The following is a 20,448-nucleotide window of genomic DNA, read 5'->3' as shown; positions in this document are numbered from 1 at the left end:
ATAGCAGAAATGAGGCTTTGATGTCCAGAACTTGGAACTCTATTTCAAAGTCTTCTCCTCCGATCTGTATGTCGGTGACCAGAGTTCCGATCACATCTCGGCGAGTACCATCGTACGCCAAAATACCCTGTTCAGATGGGATGAAATCCGCAGGACCAAATCCAAGGGTCGTTGCAGTACTCAACGGGCAAACATTCAAAGCAGAGCCGTTGTCAACCAACACCTCTGGTACTCTCTTCTTGTTACAGACGACGGTAATCTTCAGAGATTTTGTGTGGTCTCGGCCTTCAGAAGGCAGATCATCATCAGTGAAAGATAAAGTCTTAGACACTTTGGTCATGGCAACCAAACTCACCAACTCATCAGGAGTAGTGTCGACAGAGACTTGCGCGGAGTTAAGCTCTTGAAGGACTAACTTTCTGTGCTTGGATGAGGCCATGAGCAAACCCCATACTGAGATATTAGCCTGAGTTTTTTTTAGCTGTTTCAGCAAGCTCTCCTCTTCTTCATCTATACTGACCTTGTTCTGCCTCGGATTCTCTGTATTCCTTGCAAATTCTGCAGGATTTTCAACACACAATTCCTGAGGCTTGAATACACGCCCGCCGCGGGTCATGTGACGCATCTCGTCACAATGGTTATCCAACAACAATAACTCATCTTCTTCAAAGTCTTCAGCCCTTAGACATAAGGAGCTGTCCTTGTATTTCTAGCACCGTCAATCTGAAATGTACCCATCTGAGATGAAGACGATTCAGCCAATTCATCATCGTCAAATGAAATTACATAAGGCTTCCTCCTTTCTAATGCTTCCAGCTCCCCATCATCAAACGACATGACATAGGTTTTTTCTGGGGTAATGGTACAAATGAGAGTTGAAGGATTAAGCGAAGGCTCATCAGTAAAGATAGCATTGGTAGTAGAAGGAGGCATGGCATGATGGTTGGGAAGTGGGTTTTGAGTGACGTTTGGTCTCTCCACTGCCAATTCATTTTTGTCAATCATATTTTGAATGGCATGCTTCAAGGCCAAACAATTCTCAGTCAAATGCCCTGGACCTCTATGATATTCATAATATTGGTCCATCTTCCAGAATGCGGGCAAAGGATTGGGTGGAGGTTTGATATCCGGGAGCCGGATTTTTCTATCTTTCATGAGCCTCTTGAATATCATTATTATAGGATATGGAAGAGGATCAAATTTTCTGTCAAAGGTACCTCTCCTTGGCGCTCTGGCAGCTTCTGCAGCAACTCTGGCCACAAGCCTGGTGTAACTGACAGCGTGAACTTCCTTGGGCGGGACCATAGGTCTTTTCCCTTCTCGGATCTCTGTAGAAACTTTTGCTCTCGGACCCTTTGCTATGGCATCTTCCGTCTGAGTACCCGTCTTGATTAAGTGATCAAAACTCGGGTAATGCTGAGGAGCGAGAAAATGAAAGTATTGGGGAGACAAACTTTTCAGAACCAGCTTTATCTGCTCTGATTCAGTCATTCTCTGGCTTAGCTGGGCAGATTTGCGTCTCCAGCGCCTGATAAAGAAAGTAAAGGTCTCTTGAGGACCTTGCTTCAACTGTTTCAGGTCTCTCTTCGTGACCTCAATACCTTCCTCCATCGAGAACTGCTCAATCAATTTCTCAGAAATGTCCTCCAGGGTTTTCACTTCTTCAGGTTTCAACCTTAAAAACCACAATAATAACGTTACTTTGAGAAATAGTAGGCCTCGTTTATTATCTAGTCATATTAGGAATATCGCCATGTTTCATAGAATCGTCACACTTTAGATTTCTAATGCATCCTCGACATAGTTTTATTTAATCAACTCATATTTACAGAGGATTTTAATACTAATGCCAAACGGTCTTTGACATATACATATACTTTTACATAGATGACACTAGTAGTCACTTATTCAAATACATAGAAAAAGCCTAATTAACTAAGCAAAAGGCTTTTGGTTGTACCAGTCAAGGTTGATGCCATAGCTCACACCAAGTATGTCGCAGTATCTCTTGTAGAATCCGATGCGGTTAGCGACCACAACATTGTTCCCTTTGCCACATTCAAGTCCCCCATTGATGATGTTGGTGGAAACACCGAATCCAAGAAGGCGACCCGCGGTCTTATCTTCATTGGATGGTGTCCATCGGCCTGTGATGGCATCATGGCAGGAAGGTTTTTGTGATTTAGAAGTCATCCAATACCATATTGCTGTCTTAATTAAATGAAACGGTAGCATGTGGAAACTAGATCAGGGTTGGCGAGAAGGTTTGCGCCAATGGCTTTTCCAGCTGGGCCGTAGTTGTAGTTGCTGCAACCATGAAAATACAAGTCAAGATAGTTCTCTAGAAAGCTAAATCTAGAAACAACAGAAAAAAATGCATGGAAAAAGAAGTACTTACTATGAGATTTGAATGGGACCTCGGCCGTGGTATTTTTTACCATAAGCGCATGGAAATTCTGCATTTGCAACGCAGTAATCTACTGGATTCTTGCCTTGTTTTTGAAGGAAGCAATATCCCCATGAATATTGGTCGCCTGGTGCAGTTGCCCACTTACCTGAATTCATCAATTAATGAGTCATTAATTAATCACAGATACTAGATCCACGTTAAGTTGAAAAACTAACACGCATAATATATATATATATATATATATATATATATATATATATATATATATATATATATATATATGAGGAAAATGATTGTGAGCTTGAAGCTCATATAGCTTATATGAGCTTAAGGGCCCAAACACATGTGGGCCCACATTGTTAGGATGATCCAAACCATTCATTTGAAAGGCCCTTACATAGATAGGGTGTGTACAAAAAATCGGCTCCAAAGGATCATCCTAACCCATCCAAAAGTGGAGGGCAAAATGGACAGACACCGTTTGCCACAAATCTGCCCATTTTGCCCTCCACTTTTGGAGGGGTTAGGATGATCTAATGGAGCCGATTTTTGGTACACACCCTATCTATGATGGGGCCTTGCAAATGAATGGTTTGGATCACCACAAACAATGTGTGACCCATGTGTTTGGGCCCTCAAGCTCATATAAGCTATATGAGCTTTAAGCTCACAATTATTTTCCTCATATATATATATATATATATATATATATATATATATATATATATATATATATATATATGTGGATTTTCTAAGCTCCATCGCAAAAGGGTTTCTACGGCTGGTTTGTTGCACGTCAGACCAGCCACCTCGTGAATGGACACAAAACTTGTTGTCTTCATTAACGAGGTGGCTGGTCTGATGTGCAACAAACCAGCCGCGAAAATGCTTTTGCGATGGACGCTAGCAATTCCTATATATATATATATGTGTGTATACGTATATATATATGTATATATATATAGGGAAAATATTTTGTGAGCTCGAGCTAGAAGATGATGAACTAAACAATCAACGACATTGGACTTAGTAAATAGGGACACGACTCTACTTTCCAGCATCCTCTCTCCACAGCGCTCTATCCATTCCCATGCTAATTAGTTGTTTTGTTAGATTACTTTATAGTTATCTTTATCCGTATCCTACTTATCTTTATTCTAACTAGTTGTTAGTTATCCTTTTTCATTACTATTGAGGAATGTAGTGAATGAAACGTTTTGAAGTAAGGAGGCCCCAGGCCCCCTACTGGCTATTTCTCATTCTTTCTCTTCTTCAATTTTTATTTTTTTCACAATACGATCTAGGATGGTATTAGAAACCCACCATTAGTTTCATGGGATGTGTGAGCCAAGCAAACTGCAATCTCCCTTTTACGTGTGTCAAAGCCATCAAAGGCATTTGCAGCATCAATGAAAGCATTGTAACTGTACAAGCCTTTGCCTTGGCAAGTGGGGTCATTTCGATGCTTCAGCATTTGGTCGAAGAGGGATGGAGTGATGATGGAGGCCACACCTCCATCACCGCTCGTAGTGAAGTTTTGTGTCAAACAACCATGACAATTGCTCTGGCAGCCTGCCCCGTAGTAACCATATTGGCTGCAACAGAGCCCTCCCAGGTACCGAGCTCCACTAGCTTGTTTTCCACATTGCTCTGCAAAGGAACCTAACAAAGAGGCTAAGGAGAGCAAAATCAAGATCCAGGCCTCATTTTTCGTAGTAGATAGATGTGTTGCCTAAGAAACATAAGCGCTATCTATAGAGGGTGGGAGAGAGAGAGGATTTTTTTTCCTTATGACTAGTCAATAATAGTCATCTCCAATTGAATTGAAGGCAAAAGGAATTCAATGGTGACAGGAAAAATTTGCAATAATGACCCAAATTAGTTACTGGATATGCCTTCTTGTGTTTGTAGGGGTTTTTGCAAAAAGAGTAACCTACTATGCACTATTTCTGAAAAGAGTAACATAGTTTGGTAATGGCATTTGACCATTTTTTTGCAAATGGGGTAAATTTGACGAGCCTCTTGACCGAATTCAACCATACGATGATTAAATTTTAAAATGACAAATGTACCCTTTATGTAAAGAACTCTAGGGTCAGGGTTATGATATTCTCACTGCCCTTGATTTTTAGAGCTTTTATATAGTGTAAGCTTGCATAGTTCGGTATTTTTCAGAAAAGTAATGTGCGACACACCATAGGATGATCCAAACCATCCATTTGATGGGCCACAATGTAAATAGGCAAATTTCCATAAGTTGATCCTAGGCTTCCAATCTATAGAGGAAATGCATGTTATAGAAACCTCAATACGTCGGAAGGCTAGGATCATCCAATGGAAATAATTTTTTGGCCACAACCTATTTAGGGCCATAGGATGATCCAAGCCGTCCATTTGATGGGCCACAGCGTAAATAGGTTGTGCCCAAGAATTTTAGGTGTGGGATTATGATATTCCAACATCTCCTGAGTTTTAGAGTTTTTATATGGTGTAAGCTTGCGTAGATCAGTATTTTTTGAAAAGTACTATACGGCATACAATTGGATGATCCAAACCATCCATTTGATGGGCCACAATGTAAATAGGTTGTGCCCCAAAAATCATTTCCGTAAGATGATCCCAGCCTTCTAGTCTATAGAGGAACCACATGTTATGGAAACCTCTATAGATTGGAAGGCTAGGATCCACCTATGGAAATAATTTTTTTGTGAGAATATAAGAATATACCATGCTCTACGTGAACGTGACCCATCATACAGTGTGGTCCCCAGTTTCGTACCCGCCATATATAAAAAACAGTGTAAGCATCGAACAATATCTTGATACGGAGATGGCTCCAAATTTAGGGCGGCTTTGAATTTTCCCTTCACAAATGCCATTAATGGAGCCTCAATGATATGTCTACTTGTCCTGGTGGATGATACTAAAGGTACATCACAGATCTCTACCGAATGACAATGTCTCTCTCGTCCCTTATCTGTAGCTTCCGCGGGCAGTCTATAGAGATAAGATTAAGGCCCAATAAATGGCATAAGTTTTGTCACACAGGTTTCATGATACAAATAATTCAACTAGTTCACAATTCCACACTAGACATAGCTATGGCCTCGATCATCTCTCAAAGTGACGGGCTATCACAATTTCCCAGCTTAACATCCCTTACTTGCGTGGTTGTCGATCGGACCCATGTAGTCACGGCCAAGTTTTACAGCTCCTACCTGGCAGAGGTAACGAATCGAAAACTTTTCCACCATCAAGCACTCACTATGGAGGAAAAATAACAATCTTTACGTGACTACGCACCAGTTATCACCCTCCAACTAGTTAAGGTCGGGATATCAATTCATAACTATGCTAGTAACCGTGCACAAGGCACCAACCGGGCCACCCAGACCCAATCATCAGTGACCATGTAGAAGGCACCAACCGGCCCACTCAGACCTAATCATCAGTCACGGCCCACTCGGGCCCAATCATAAACGTTCCATAGAGTAATAATGAACATACAACACAGATCAAATATCTAGAGATTTGCATGAAATGAAATCCAACAAAATACAGAAGAGTAAATCAACTAACAGATTTTTCGAAAATAAAACATATGCAAACCACGGCGTACTTGATCCAATACAGAAGGAGTTGATTGAGGATATTAGAGATGCTAAAACTCCAAAAGAAGCGTGGGAGGCACTCTCATCTCTCTTTTCACGGGCGAACGATGCACGGTTGCAATTCTTGGGGAACGAGATCGGCTCATTAACACAAGGTAATTTATCTGTTTCTGATTATTTTATGAAAGCTAAAAACTTTTGTAATGAGATATCTCAATTAGACGAGGTGTCTAAGATTAGTGAAAGTCGGATGCCGAGAATGATTATCCGCTGCTTGAGGCCTGAGTTTAGTGGTTTTATCACTGCTATTCAGGGTTGGCCAACGCAACCGTCTCTCCTGGAGTTGGAGAATCTCTTGATTAATCAAGAGATGTTGGCAAGGCAAATGGCCGGATTGTCTGTGAAAGAAAATGAGGAAGCGCTTGCGGTGAATAGCAAGCGGAAGTGGAAGAAAAATAAAAGCCAAAGGATGGCTATAAGAGGGATGATCGGGCTAATAACAATGACAATTCACAAGAAAAATGTGTTTTTTATTGTTATGGATGTGGGAAGCCTGGTCATAATAGAAGAAATTGTCGAGCTGGGATTGAGACCGATGATGGGAATTTTATTGTCGAATCCAAAGATAAGGACGATGATGACGATGGTGAATGGGATATGCAAGCTTCTTTTGCTTGTGATGTGGCAGTGGAAGTGACTGCTACGGAATATGACTTTGAGGGGGAGGTTTGTTTTGCACTGAATGTTGCAGAATCTCCTGTTGTGAAGAATCATGATTGTGAAACAAATTTGGTTGGTGATCAAGAGACACTTACGGAAAAGTGTAATGTCTCAGAAGATCATGAGGTGGAAGAGGCGCTTACGGTAGATTGTAATGTCTCAGAAAATAGTAAGGTGGAGGAGCCGACTTCTTTTGAAGAGGCAAAAGACATCAAGGAGTGGCAAATCGCTATGGGCGAGGAGATCACTGCCTTGAAGAAGAATGAAACATGGGATTTGGTTCCACTACCTGGTGGAGTGTACCCTATTTCTTGTAAGTGGGTGTACAAGGTAAAGACCAAAGCGGATGGTTCGATAGAAAGGTTCATGGCGAAACTTCTTGCTCGAGGATTCCCTCAAAGTACATGCTTGATTATGATGCGACGTTCAGTGCAGTAGCCAAAATCACTACGGTAAGTGTGCTCATTGCCCTTGCTGCTTGTAAAGGATGGAAGTTGTGGCAAATGGACGTGAAGAATGAATTCTTGTATGGTGAATTGGATCGAGAAATTTTCATGGAGCACCCCAGGAAGTTTGAAAGTACCAGAAATCTGCAATACGTGTGCAAGTTGCGGAAGGCTTTATATGGTTTGAAACAGGATCCGAAAGCGAGGTACGGTGAGATAGGGAAGTTTCATGATGCTTTCGAAGGGTTGAGCTACAAGAAGTTTGTGAAGTCTCGGAAGGATCTTAGCGTTGCTAGTGGAGAGTTATGCTGAAGGGGAGTGCTAGAGTCATCACTGATTCATGCACGACATCGAAGGGGTTGGGCCGACAGGGTTGATTCATAACGGGGTTGAGTAGTTTGGCGAGTCAGTGTTGAGGGGGAAAATTGTGAACGTGTCACCACCGACTCACCACCGACTCATTAGAGTCCTTATTTTATTTGGTTTTGTTTTATAGTGAGATAACAATTAGGAAGAGTTTGTTTTCTTTTGAAATTCTATGTCTATATATAGTGACCGAATGAATAAAGTGAGTGGTCTTTCCACGTTATTTTTAAGCGAGTGCAATTCACGTTATTTTGCAGAGAAGAGATACATTCACTGTTTTGCTTTCTAAAGCAATTGTTTCTCTCTCCTCTTGATATATTATCCATTATCTCAATTTGGTTCAACTTTATTATTTGGTTCTCTTCTCCAAATATACCAAAGAAGGTTTACACTCCCTCCCCTTAACGTTTAGCTTTAAAAGGGTGAGTTCTACCTAGGTCACAACAAGTGGTATAAGAGACGGGGTTTGGTAACCCTGGTGTGCCCTCTTGGACGGTGAAAATCCCTCGAGGCCTCGGAGAATATCTCGTAGTTCCCATGTTGACGATGTGTGGGGGAAATTTTTGGGAGTTCCACATGATTTAAGTTTCATCTTTCTTTTCCTTTTCATTTGTTTTGAGAAAGAAATCAATCAATTCCGATTCTTTCTTTTTTCTATTGATTCTTTTCCGATCGAGATGTATGGATCCGTGGATCTATGTGTCTATATAGATCCTGCTCATGGATTAATGAAAATGTGCAAAACCTCTAATTGCCTCAGTCATTCTATGAGTCTCTTCCTTTTTGCGTATGGCATTGTCACTCCCTTTGGCAGCATACACTAATTTGGAACTTAATTTGAAAGCCATATTTCGACCCGGACGTTTTCGGGATGCCCCTAATAACCAATGATCGGAAAAGCAAGGAGATATGGCTAGGCTTATAAGGGAATGGACACGCTCCCCTAAACAGCTAGCTTTTAAGGGTGAGTTCTACCCGGGTCTCAACATCATTGATGAAAAAAACTCTTACACGATCAACAATCCAAAATGAAGGCAAGAATTCTATTTAACTTAATAAAATTCCTTCCAAAAAAAATCCCAATCGCATATTGGTTTCTTTGTAATAGAGAAATTATACGATGAAGTGGCGAAATGCTACATATTGGTTTCTATGTTACTCTTTTTGCAAATACTGCATCTTGGTTTACTCTTTTTTGCAAAAAAAAAAAAAAAAAAAAACCTTAAAATTATAAAAAATATAGAAATTAAATGATGAAATGGCGTACAAACACGTACTCATCATCACATCCTTGATATTTGATCCAACAGCAGCTCACTTTTTGTGAGAACATAAGAATATACCATGCTCTATGCAAATACTGCATATTGGTTTACTCTTTTTGCAACAAAAACCCATAAAATTATAAAAAATAGAGAAATTATATGATGAAATGGCTTACAAACACGTACTCATCAATTCATCATCACATCCTTGATATTTGATCCAACAGCAGCGCACTTTTTGTGAGAATATAAGAATATACCATGCTCTACGTGAACGTGACCCATCATACAGTGTGGTCCCGAGTTTTGTACCCACCATATATCAAAAACAGTGTAAGCATCGAACAATATCTTGATACGGAGATGGCTCCAAATTTAGGGCGGCTTTGAATTTTCCCTGCACAAATGCCATTAATGGGGCCTCAACGATATGTCTACTTGTCCAGGTGGATGATACTAAAGGTACATCACAGATCTCTACCGAATGACAATGTCTCTCTCGTCCCTTACCTCTAGCTTCCGCGGGCAGTCTATAGAGATAAGATTAGGGCCCAATAAATGGCATAAGTTCAGTTAGGATTTTCATTATTAGTCGTTTCTTAATTTGTTATTCACTTAGTGGGCTTGGCTGTTTTATAACTTTTTCGAAAAGAGTTCGTATTAAGGCCATGTTTTGCAACCATGAATATTTTTCAATGATTAATTAGTTTCTTAAGTGGTGAAAGAGAGGTAGCTAGACGGTTGGGAGGAGATATACACTTAGATGCCACGAATGAGTAGAGAGGGTGACACACCTGGGCTAAGATATCCTCCAGTTTCAATTTTCAAAATGTCCAATTTGACCTGTAGACTTGATCATGGTTCATATAGAACTCTCCATTTCAATATAGACTTGATCATGGTTCATATAGAACTCTCCATTTCTATCCACACTGACAATTATACTTCCAAACAACCAAAGCTCTGATATCACTCAGCCAAATTAAGAGCTTCTAACGAATCATTTTATATGTGGTAACCGTAATCCTTAGCCCGCCGTGCACATCTAATCCATTATTATTTAATAAAATTGGCATCTTCATTAAAAAAAAGGATTTACCGCCCGAAGCTTAAAATGGGGCCCACTCACATTCTGCATGATCTCGACCTTCCATTCAGGATGGTCCCCCCTTTTCATACCCCCATATCTAGAAAATCTTTGTCATTAATTAATAGCATTCGAGAAATTGAAAGTTGTTTACAGATAAGATTAGGTCCCAATAAATGGCGCAAGTTTTTCATCACTTTATCTTTACCTTATGAGGACAATGTCTCTCACCACTTATCTTCCTGCAAGCCGTCTATAGAGATGAGATTAGGGCCCAATAAATGGCTTAAGTTTTTTTCTAGGATTTTCTCTATAACTGGTTTCTTTGTTACAGACTTAGTCCGCTTGGCTGTTTGATAAGTTTTCTGAAAAAAGCTCATATCAAGGCCATGTTTGGCAACCATAATATTTTTTGGGCAGTTATAAATGGACCCCCATATATCTTAAATCGACCCCTTTTAAGGTAAACCGTTAGGGCAGGTGAAAAAAGTTTTCATCTGCTGTTAAACACCGTACAAGCGAGTAACTCACACCCCAAAGGTTTTACGTTAAAAGGGGTCTATTTAAGATATATGGGGGTTGATTTATCACTCTCCCCTCCTCCCACCCTCCCCCTGCCCCTCTTTTTTTTTTCTTGGTTACCTTGTTTTTCATTCTTTTCTTCCCCTTTCCTCACTAAGTCCCTCTTATGTCCCCGCCTCTCCCACCCTCCCTCACCATTTGGTAAGCTAATAGTTTCCAGGAAAAAAAAAATTAATGGTAGCCAGATATGCTCTGAAACTAACTTGTTTTCACCAAATAAGCTAACAACATCCAAACGAAAGGTATAAAAACGGAGCAAAACAAGGGAGTGCATATATCATCTGTATTTTCACTTCTCTTAATAGATTGTTGCGAATTATATCAGCCAATGAGAACCGGGTCACATAAAGATGAAGAGTGCAAGTATAAAATAGGAGGCAAGAAATATCATATCCAACTAAGGGTGTCAATTTTGGGTCGGGCTCGGCGGCTCGCTCGGGCTCGGTTTGAGCTCGGCTTGAATCCTTAACGAGCCGAGCCGAGCCCAAGTTAGCCTGGCTCGGCTCGGCTCGGCTCGTAAAAGCTCGTTTAGGGCTAAAAGTCTAAAACCATAGATAATTAGATATTACCATATTAGACTATTAGTTTAGTAATTTGAGAAATTTCTAATTTAATTAAGAGGTTTCCAACTTTCCATTGGCCTTCAAAGTGGGACCAAACATTTAAACGAGGTAAGAGAAGTACTCAATGAAATTCATCAAAAACAAAAATTTGGAATTCATAATTTGCAATTATATTGCAAAAAAAAAAAAAACAGAGAGAGATAGCCCAACACCGTATTACAAATAAAAAAATCAAGATCACAACTCAAGTCAAAATTCACTATTTGCTTCGATGAAAGGGAGATTCGAGAGAAGGAGCTTGAGATGGAGACCCGAGAGAGAGAGAGAGAGAGAGAGAGAGAGAGAGAGAGAGAGAGAGAGAGAGAGAGAGATGGAGATTAGGGAGAGAGAGAGAGAGATGGAGATTAGGGAGAGAGAGATGGAGTTGGAGAGAGAGAGAGAGAGAGAGATTGAGTCCGGTTATAAAATTTAGGATAGTTGTGATTTTGGAAAGAGCATGATTTGCTTTTGGAAAATCTCTAAAATCTTGGAGGGAAGACGTTTTAGAAAAATCACAAAAATTTTGAAAGGTTGCGTTTTAGAAAGCTGAGAAAAGGATAGTTTTGGAATATTAGAAAGCCACATAAGTTTTTTTTTTTCAGATTTTTTAGGGGGGCAGTTGCCTCCCCTTGCCCCCCTCTGGCTCCGTTCATGCCGGCAACATTATTGTTTTGCCACGGGTTGTAGAGGAAGGGCAAGGGGGAGGAGATACCGAATCGCTCTAACTTTCCATTTAAATCCCAGGTCCCCAACCCAAAGGAAACAGATAAGAAGATCACCCAAAAACAACGTATCGCCACAGAATGGATACAAAGGGAAGGCCAGTAACCCAAAGTTGTGAAGAATCTCCTGCTATCATGAAGCGGCATTAATTGCGCCAAAGTGGCGCTTCCTAATTTCATCATTAAATTTTCCTTCTGGTACTAAGATTATCTCTACTACAATTCAGCCATCCTCCAATCCTATGAAGGTTGGTGTCCTTCACGCTTCTCAACGTTCTGGCCCCATTGCCGTTGAGGGGATGAACATTACAATAACCGCCAACACCCAAAAGACGCAAAGACTCTTTAACTTCCCATGCCTCGAAAGTAGCTCCAGGATTAGAGATCTTTTCATTATTTGAAGATATCCTTTAACATTTTTATATCAATTGGGACTTCTTCTTGATAGCATCACCAACAGAAGACGCCAGAATCATCCAAAAAGTGCAACTGTCAGGAAGTAAGACACCCAAAGAAATTTGCACTTATACCGAGCATGCCACGAATGAGGGCCCACCCTCTTCTAAATACTGACCATGATTTCTAGAATCCTGATTCATCCTGGTCATAGCTGGATTGTGCCACTGTCTATTATTCTGAGCTAAAACAGGGCCCTGATCTCGCGACCCTGAATCAAAATTCGGATGTCCTTTCAGACTAGGCTTGGGAAGCGAGCCTTGCAAATTTCCAAATCTGGCCCTTGGAAATTTGAAATTTGAATCCTGATGGGAGGGATTCAGAATGCCAACTGGCCGCCTGGCCTGAATCTCCAGGGGGCGCACCGACGTCCTGTTTCCCGGTGAGGCAATCAACAAAGAATCTCTCTGACCATTTTCAGGGTCCAATTGGGGGCCCCTGGATCCCTGGATGGAGACTCCAACGATGTAACAATAATTGGAAATCCATAGCTTCCCAATGAGAGAAAATTTCCAACGAGGGGCGTAGATTTTGGCTAATCAAAACACATACATTGATTATGGAGGCCCTCCATTTTCACTTCCGTAACCTGCCCAAAAAGATTTCCCAAGCCTTCCACCGTCGAGGAGTCCCACACATGTAATGCGATATCGTAAAAGTAGACCCATAGTGTCTTAGAGCCCTTAATATAATCTGGGGACCAATGGGAAAGGGAAGATAGGGGTACTCAGTCATTCCAATTTCCAAAACCAGAATCCTATAGGCCACCTCTTCATAATCAAAAATAAAAAGGATCTTGTCGTTGGAGAGTAAACACGGGCAGGCGAGGGAGGGAGAATTCCAAGAATTTTTGGCCCACACCCATAGATCCTGAAGGTATCCAGACAAATCATTCCTTCTACCCACCAAACATGCCTTTAAGGAATCCATTCTTGTTTCTACCTCCTTGCCAGAAATAGAGATCGACAGAGATCCATCTTCCACCATAGAGGACGAGATTATCCCAGAGTCAGGCCATGGACCAGATTCCGAAACTATCTGGCCTCCAGCCCCTGATGTGGTAGGGGATGGATATGAAGGCTTTTGTTTACGATCCAGGTGGCAACAACGACATTTACTCCATCTTTTAAAGTTTGAATAATTGCAAGATGAGCAGGACCAATCCCCCTGCCTCCACCGCTGATCAAGCTTTCTATTTCCGTCCTGAGCCACAGTCACCGGACAATAAACTGAGGGTGATGAATTCTTCTTCCTCTGAAAGCATCATCGACACCTAGTCATCCATTTGAATTGTAATAAGCACAGGATGGGCAAAACCAATCCCCTTGCCTCTAATTTTTTAATTTTGACCTCTTTTGATTCATCCTCCCCTCCAAGGTGTTATTTTGAACAGGATAAGTGGGATGGTGGAAGATGAAGAGAAATGGAGATGGGGATGAGGATTGGGTTAGAGATTGAGGTGACTGGTGGTGATGGAGGAGGCCAAAAGGGATCCCACTTTGGAATGCATTAGTTACCTATGTCGTATGGCTTTTGAGCAAGGAATAATCAAATTTAGTGCGGTTAGCTTATTTGAGGCCGAGTTTCCTCGAATTAACTCAATGGAGGCCTGAGTTTCCTCGAATTAACTCATTCTTGCCCTTTTCCCTATCATCTTTTTCCATATTTTCTATTCTTATAAAACGGTGTTCTATCATTCCCTAATGGATTCTAGTGCAATTTTCGTATCGTACGCTTCAGGTACGATTCTTGTTTGATCCTCTGGGTTAAGCCTTATCATCCTCTTAGGGAGGTACTCAAATCATTTTAACATTAAAATTACACTTATCAGATAATTATCCTTATTAACTGGTCGACCGCTTTCAAATTAACGCCTCAAATAGAAACCGTGAAAACGTCTAAGTTTTTACTGATTTGAATGGGTCGGATTGTCTAATCATCTTGATTTTGGAGAATGTCTCATTCTAGTTGGGGCCCACCATATTGGCAGTCCTGATCAGCCAGCTATACAACTAAAGTGTATATTGTAAGTAGACAATTTTTTATATAAATGTTGAATTCTTACTTAGGATGGTTTCTGTTTGAGTCCTAGTTGATGATGAAGTTAGAGTCTTAGTCATAGTTAGGATTTAGAGTTTAAGTGTGAAGAAGAGTTTGAGTCAATTAAGGAAAGGAGAAATAAGAAAAGCCAATAAATATTGGACATTCGGTGTATGAAACTAGTTTTCCATGAATGAAAATTTGAATACAAGTTTAATTTTCTAGCATCTTCCTCGTGGATTCAAGGATTCTTTTTCGAAGGTTGGTGATCTTCTCCTTTGCTCGACATGCCGCTGCATCAACTCCATCCCGTGTATATCGTATGTCCCCCCTCATATCGAGGGGTAATAGATGGCAATTTTATGAAAGAGCGAGCCAATAATAAGGGAAGACTATTAGCTTTGGCAGACCGTACAGATTTGTTTTAAATAATTTTCAATGAACAGAGACCCATCGTAGACATGCATATCCCGCATCTCCTGTTAATCGATTTGATCTCATTCATCTCTCTTTGAAGTCCCCATCTTCCTCATGTAGTCCATTTAAACGCTTGAACCCCACAAATTCAGCTTGCATTCAAATTTATTTGCCTTCTGACTCAAGCCATCAGTATCAATATTCTATTGTTTGGATCTATTCTTTAGTACATCATTGAATAGTTGTAAGATGGAGTTCCATGTAGCAAGCATTTTGTTCACACTGCTTGAAATAATGCAAATCATCATGATCGGTTTGTGGCATGAATGCCCTCCTTATCAGGTAATGCCTCTTCCAGTTCTAGATGAATTGCGGGAAGACCTTTCTATGGACTTTGTGTTTGGTCTTTGGAACTCAACTACTGTTTCTTGCATAAGATAACAATATAAATTGACGGTCCGACTAAATTAAACTTAAACAATACTAGTTCAAGTTATTGTTTAGTTGGGTGCAAGGACAAGCAATCCTAGTCGTACCATTATATAATCACATTTCCAAACCATTTTAGTACAGATATTGAACTGATCAAATAATTGTTTTTATTTTCATTTATCAGATGTGGTGGCTCCACCTTGGAGGTTTTTGGATCCTTTTGAAGAAATGGAAGATATATTGGCGGAATCAGATATTGAGTTGATTCATGTTAGAAGGTCTGCTAATGAGAAGGCAGATGCGTTGGCTTGAAGAGGGGTGGTATGCAACTCGATGAATTGGTCTGATCAATTTCCTATTTGATGTCCCATTCATTGTGCAGTACTCGCAGGTAAGGCCACAGTAACCATATTGGCTGCAACAGCGCCTTCCCGGGCACTGAGTTCCACCAGCTTGTCTTCCACAATGCTCTGCAAAGGAACCAAACAAAGAGGCTAAGGAGAGCAAAATCAAGATCCAGGTCCTCATTTTTGCAGATAGATGTGTTGCCTAAGAAACATAAGCACTATTTATAGAGGGTAGGAGAGAGAGAGAGAGAGAGAGAGGATTTTTTTTCCTTATGACTAGTCAATAATAGTCATCCCCAATTGAATTTAAGGCAAAAGGAATTCAATTGTGACAGGAAAAATGCCCAAATTAGTTACTGGATATGCCTTCTCGTGTTTGTAGGGGTTTTTGCAAGAAGAGTAACCAACTATGCACTATTTGTGAAAAGAGTAACATAGTTTGGTAATGGCATTTGGCCATTTTTTTGCAAATGGGGTAAATTTGACAAGTCTCTAGACCGAATTCAAACATATAATGATTTTAAATTTTAAAATGACAAATATACCTTTATTTAAAGAACTCTAGGGTCAGGGTTATGACAATCCCACTACCTTTGATTTTTAGAGCTTTTATATAGTGTAAGCTTGCATAGTTCGGTATTTTTCAGAAAAGTAATGTGCAACACACCATAGGATGATCCAAACCATCCATTTTATGGGCCACAATGTAAATAGGTTGTGACCCAAAAATCATTTCCATAAGATGATCCCAGCCTTCCAATCTATAGAGGAAATGCATGTTATGGAACCTCAATACGTTGGAAGGCTAGGATCATTCTATGGAAATAATCTTTCGGCCACAACCTATTTAGGGCCATAGGATGATCCAAACGTCCATTTGATGGGCCACAACGTAAATAGGTTGTGCCCCAAGAATTTTAGGTGTGGGATTATGATATTCCAACATCCCCTGAGTTTTAGAGTTTTTATATGGTGTAAGCTTGCGTAGATCAGTATTTTTCGAAAAGCACTAAACGGCATACAATTGGATGATCCAAACCATCCATTTGATGGGCCACCATATAAATACGTTCTGACCCAAAAATCATTTCCATAAGATGATCCCAGCCTTCCGATCTATAAAGGAAATGCATGTTATGGAAACCTCAATAGGTCGGAAGGCTAGGATCATCCTATGGAAATAATTTTTTGGCCACAACCTATTTAGGGCCATAGGATGATCCAAACCGTTCATTTGATGGGCCACAACGTAAATAGGTTGTGCCCCAAGAATTTTAGGCGTGAGATTATGATATTCCCACATCCCCTGATTTTTCGAGTTTTTATACTGTGTAAGCTTGCGTAGTTCAGTCTTTTTCAAAAAGTACTATACGGCATACGATTGGATGATCCAATCCGTCCCTTTGATGGGCCACAATGTAAATAGGTTGTGCCCCAAAAATCATTTCCATAAGATGATCCCAGCCTTCTAGTCTATAGATCAACCACATGTTATGGAAACCTCTATAGATTGGAAGGCTAGGATCCACCTATGGAAATAATTTTTTATTGAGAATATAAGAATATACCATGCTCTACGTGAACGTGACCCGTCATACAGTGTGGTCCCCAGTTTTGTACCCGCCATATATCAAAAACAGTGTAAGCATCGAACAATATCTTGATATGGAGATGGCTCCAAATTTAGGGCGGCTTCGAATTTTCCGGGCACAAATGCCATTAATGGGGCCTCAACGATGTGTCTACTTGTCCAGGTGGATGATACTAAAGGTACATCACAGATCTCTACCGAATGACAATGTCTCTCTCGTCCCTTATCTGTAGCTGCCCCGGGCAGTCTGTAGAGATAAGATTAAGGCATAAGTTTTGTCACACCCCAAACCGGGGTCCCTGAGACAGTGCAGCACGCCCCGATTTCCAACAACAACCACATGGACATGCAAGGCCAAAACAACCACAAATAACCGATATCAGAGATATACAGAGCAACTAGCGGAAACATTTATTTATTCAAAAGAAAATCCAAAAGATAATTAATTAATCCCAATACCTTGAGGGCCACATGTCGCCCGATTCACACCGCTACGAATAATGATGCTCGTTAAGTACATAAACAAATTTAATTGTCTGACAAGCTACAATAGTCTCTAATAAAGCCAAGCCGTTTCTCACTCCCATTCCCCACGACCTGCTACCTACAGTTCATTATCTAAAAAATGATAGACAACGTGGAATGAGCTTTTTTGCTCAATACATAACAAAGAATCTACATCGGTTGGATCAAGTATACAAAACACGACCAAAACATTTAAATAAGATAAATGCATATTTTTTCCAAAGCAAAACTAGTATCATGAAATAAATACAAAGCGACATAACTATCAATTGGAATAATCCGCACATAACTAATAGTTTGGAACAATACACACAGGTTTCATGATACAAATAATTCAACTAGTTCACAATTTCACACTAGACATAGCTATGGCCTCGATCACCTCTCAAAGTGACGGGCTATCACAATTTGCCAGCTTAACATCCCATACTTGCGTGGTTGTCGATCGGACCCAAGTAGTCGCGGCCAAGTTTTACAGCTCCTACCTGGCAGAGGTAACGAATCGGAAACTTTCCCACCATCAAGCACTCACTATGGAGGAAAAATACCGATCTTTACGTGACTACGCACCAGTTATTACCCTCCAACTAGTTAAGGTCGGGATATCAATTCATAGCTATGCTAGTAACCGTGCACAAGGCACCAACCGGCCCACCCAGACCCAATCATCAGTCACCATGTAGAAGGCACCAACCGGCCCACTCAGACCTAATCATCAGTCACGGCTCACTCGGGCCCAATCATAAACGTTCTATAGAGTAATAATGAACATACAACACAGATCAAATATCTAGAGATTTGCATGAAATGAAATCCAACAAAATACAGAAGAGTAAATCAACTAACAAATTTTTCGAAAATAAAACATATGCAAACCACGGCGTACTTGATCCAATACAGAAGGAGTTGATTGAGCATATTAGAGATGCTAAAACTCCAAAAGAACCGTGGGAGGCACTCTCATCTCTCTTTTCACGGGCGAACGATGCACGGTTGCAGTTCTTTGAGAACGAGATCGGCTCATTAACACAAGGTAATTTATCTGTTTCTGATTATTTTATGAAAGCTAAAAACTTTTGTAATGAGATATCTCAATTGGACGAGGTGTCTAAGATTAGTGAAAGTCGGATGCCGAGAATGATTATCCGCGGCTTGTAGGTCTGGTTTATTATCTTGTCATATAAGGACGATCGCCACGTTTCGTAGAATCATCACACTTTAGATTTCTAATGCATCCTCCTTATAGTATTATTTAATCAACTTATATTTAGAGAGGATTTTAATACTAATGCCAAATGGTCTTTGACATATACATATACTTTTACATAGATGACACTAGTAGTCACTTATTCAAATACATAGAAAAAGCCTAATTAACTAAGCAAAAGGCTTTTGGTTGTAGCAGTCAAGGTTGGTACCATAGCTCACACCAAGTATGTCGCAGTATCTCTTGTAAAATCCGATGCGGTTTGCGACCGCAACATTGTTCCCTTTGCCACATTCAAGTCCCCCATTGATGATGTTGGTGGAAACACCGAATCCAGGAAGGCGACCCGCGGTCTTATCTTCATTGGATGGTGTCCATCGGCCTGTGATGGCATCATGGCAGGAAGGTTTTTGTGATTTAGAAGTCATCCAATACCATATTGCTGTCTTAAATGAAACGGTAGCATCAGTGGAAACTAGATCAGGGTTGGCGAGAAGGTTTGCCCCAATGGCTTTTCCAGCTGGGCCGTAGTTGTAGTTGCTGCAAGCACGAAAGTACAAGTCAAGATAGATCTCTAGAAAGCTAAATCTAGAAACAACATAAAAAAATGCATGGAAAAAGAAGAACTTACTATGAGATTTGAATGGGACCTCGGCCGTGGTATTTTTTACCATAAGCGCATGGAAATTCTGCACTTGCAACGCAGTAATCTACTGGATTCTTGCCTTGTTTTTGAAGGAAGCAATATCCCCATGAATATTGGTCGCCTGGTGCAGTTGCCCACTTACCTGAATACATCAATTAATGAATCCATTAATCACAGATACTAGTTGCCCACTTTCCCTACGTATACGTATATATATAGGGAAAACATTTTTTGAGCTCGAGCTAGAAGATTATGAACTAAACAATCAACGACTCTACTTTCCGGCATCCTCTCTCCACACGGCTCTATCCATTCACATGCTAATTAGTTGTTTTGTTAGATTACTTTATAGTTGTCTTGATCCTTATCTTAGTTATCTTTATTCTAACTAGTTATTAGTTATCCTTTTTCATTACTAGTGAGGAATGGAGTGAATGAAACGTTTTGAAGTAAGGAAGCCCTAGCCCCTCCACTGGCTATTTCTCATTCTATCTAGGATGGTATTAGAAACCCACCATTAGTTTCATGGGATGTGTGAGCCAAGAAAGCTGCAATCTCCCTTTTACGTGTGTCAACGTCCCCAACGGTGCCAAAGCCATCAAAGGCATTTGCAGCATCAATGAAAGCATTGTAAGTGTAGAAGCCTTTGCCTTGGCAAGTGGGGTCATTTCGATGCTTCAGCATTTGGTCGAAGAGGGATGGATTGATGATGGAGGCCACACCCCCATCACCGCTCGTAGTGAAGTTTTGTGGCGGACAGTCAGGATGACAATTGCTCTGGCAGTGATTCCCGCAGTACTCGCAGGTAAGGCCACAGTAACCAAATTGGCTGCAACAGCGCCTTCCCGGGCACTGAGCTCCACCAGCTTGTCTTCCACATGTCGGCTGTGCATAGGAACCAAACAAAGAGGCTAAGGAGAGCAAAATCAAGATCCAGGTCCTCATTTTTGCAAGTAGATAGATGTGTTGCCTAAGA

At 40.6% G+C, this 20,448-nt stretch overlaps 1 protein-coding gene and 1 pseudogene across 1 annotated transcript; both read right to left on the bottom strand.

Moving 5' to 3' along the window:
• Nucleotides 1-1,836: 1,836 nt before the first annotated feature.
• Nucleotides 1,837-15,737, bottom strand: LOC143886627 (endochitinase-like; annotated as a pseudogene).
• Nucleotides 15,738-18,896: 3,159 nt separating this feature from the next.
• Nucleotides 18,897-20,448, bottom strand: LOC143886625 (endochitinase-like). Its single transcript, XM_077390671.1, has 3 exons — nt 19,988-20,448; nt 19,458-19,614; nt 18,897-19,366 (listed from the first exon to the last, which is right to left on the bottom strand). Exons 1-3 carry the CDS (start codon nt 20,415-20,417, stop codon nt 18,997-18,999), a joined length of 957 nt encoding a protein of 318 aa, XP_077246786.1. The 5' UTR covers nt 20,418-20,448; the 3' UTR covers nt 18,897-18,996.

Source organism: Tasmannia lanceolata, unplaced genomic scaffold (assembly GCF_043159265.1).
Source record: "Tasmannia lanceolata isolate RefF3 unplaced genomic scaffold, GAP_Taslan_0.1 ptg000011l, whole genome shotgun sequence".
Lineage (NCBI taxonomy): Eukaryota > Viridiplantae > Streptophyta > Magnoliopsida > Canellales > Winteraceae > Tasmannia > Tasmannia lanceolata.
Note: the sequence above shows the minus strand (reverse complement) of the source record. Positions and strands in the feature narration are given on the sequence as shown.

What these genes read in the sequence shown, in the direction of transcription:
- LOC143886625 (XM_077390671.1), bottom strand. Translation starts at nt 20,417, where the DNA reads ATGAGGACCTGGATCTTGATTTTGCTCTCCTTAGCCTCTTTGTTTGGT. An exon ending in CACATCCCATGAAACTAATG is followed by an intron (nt 19,615 to 19,987) that starts GTGGGTTTCTAA and finishes TGATGTATTCAG; the next exon opens with GTAAGTGGGCAACTGCACCA. An exon ending in GGTCCCATTCAAATCTCATA is followed by an intron (nt 19,367 to 19,457) that starts GTAAGTTCTTCT and finishes TCGTGCTTGCAG; the next exon opens with CAACTACAACTACGGCCCAG.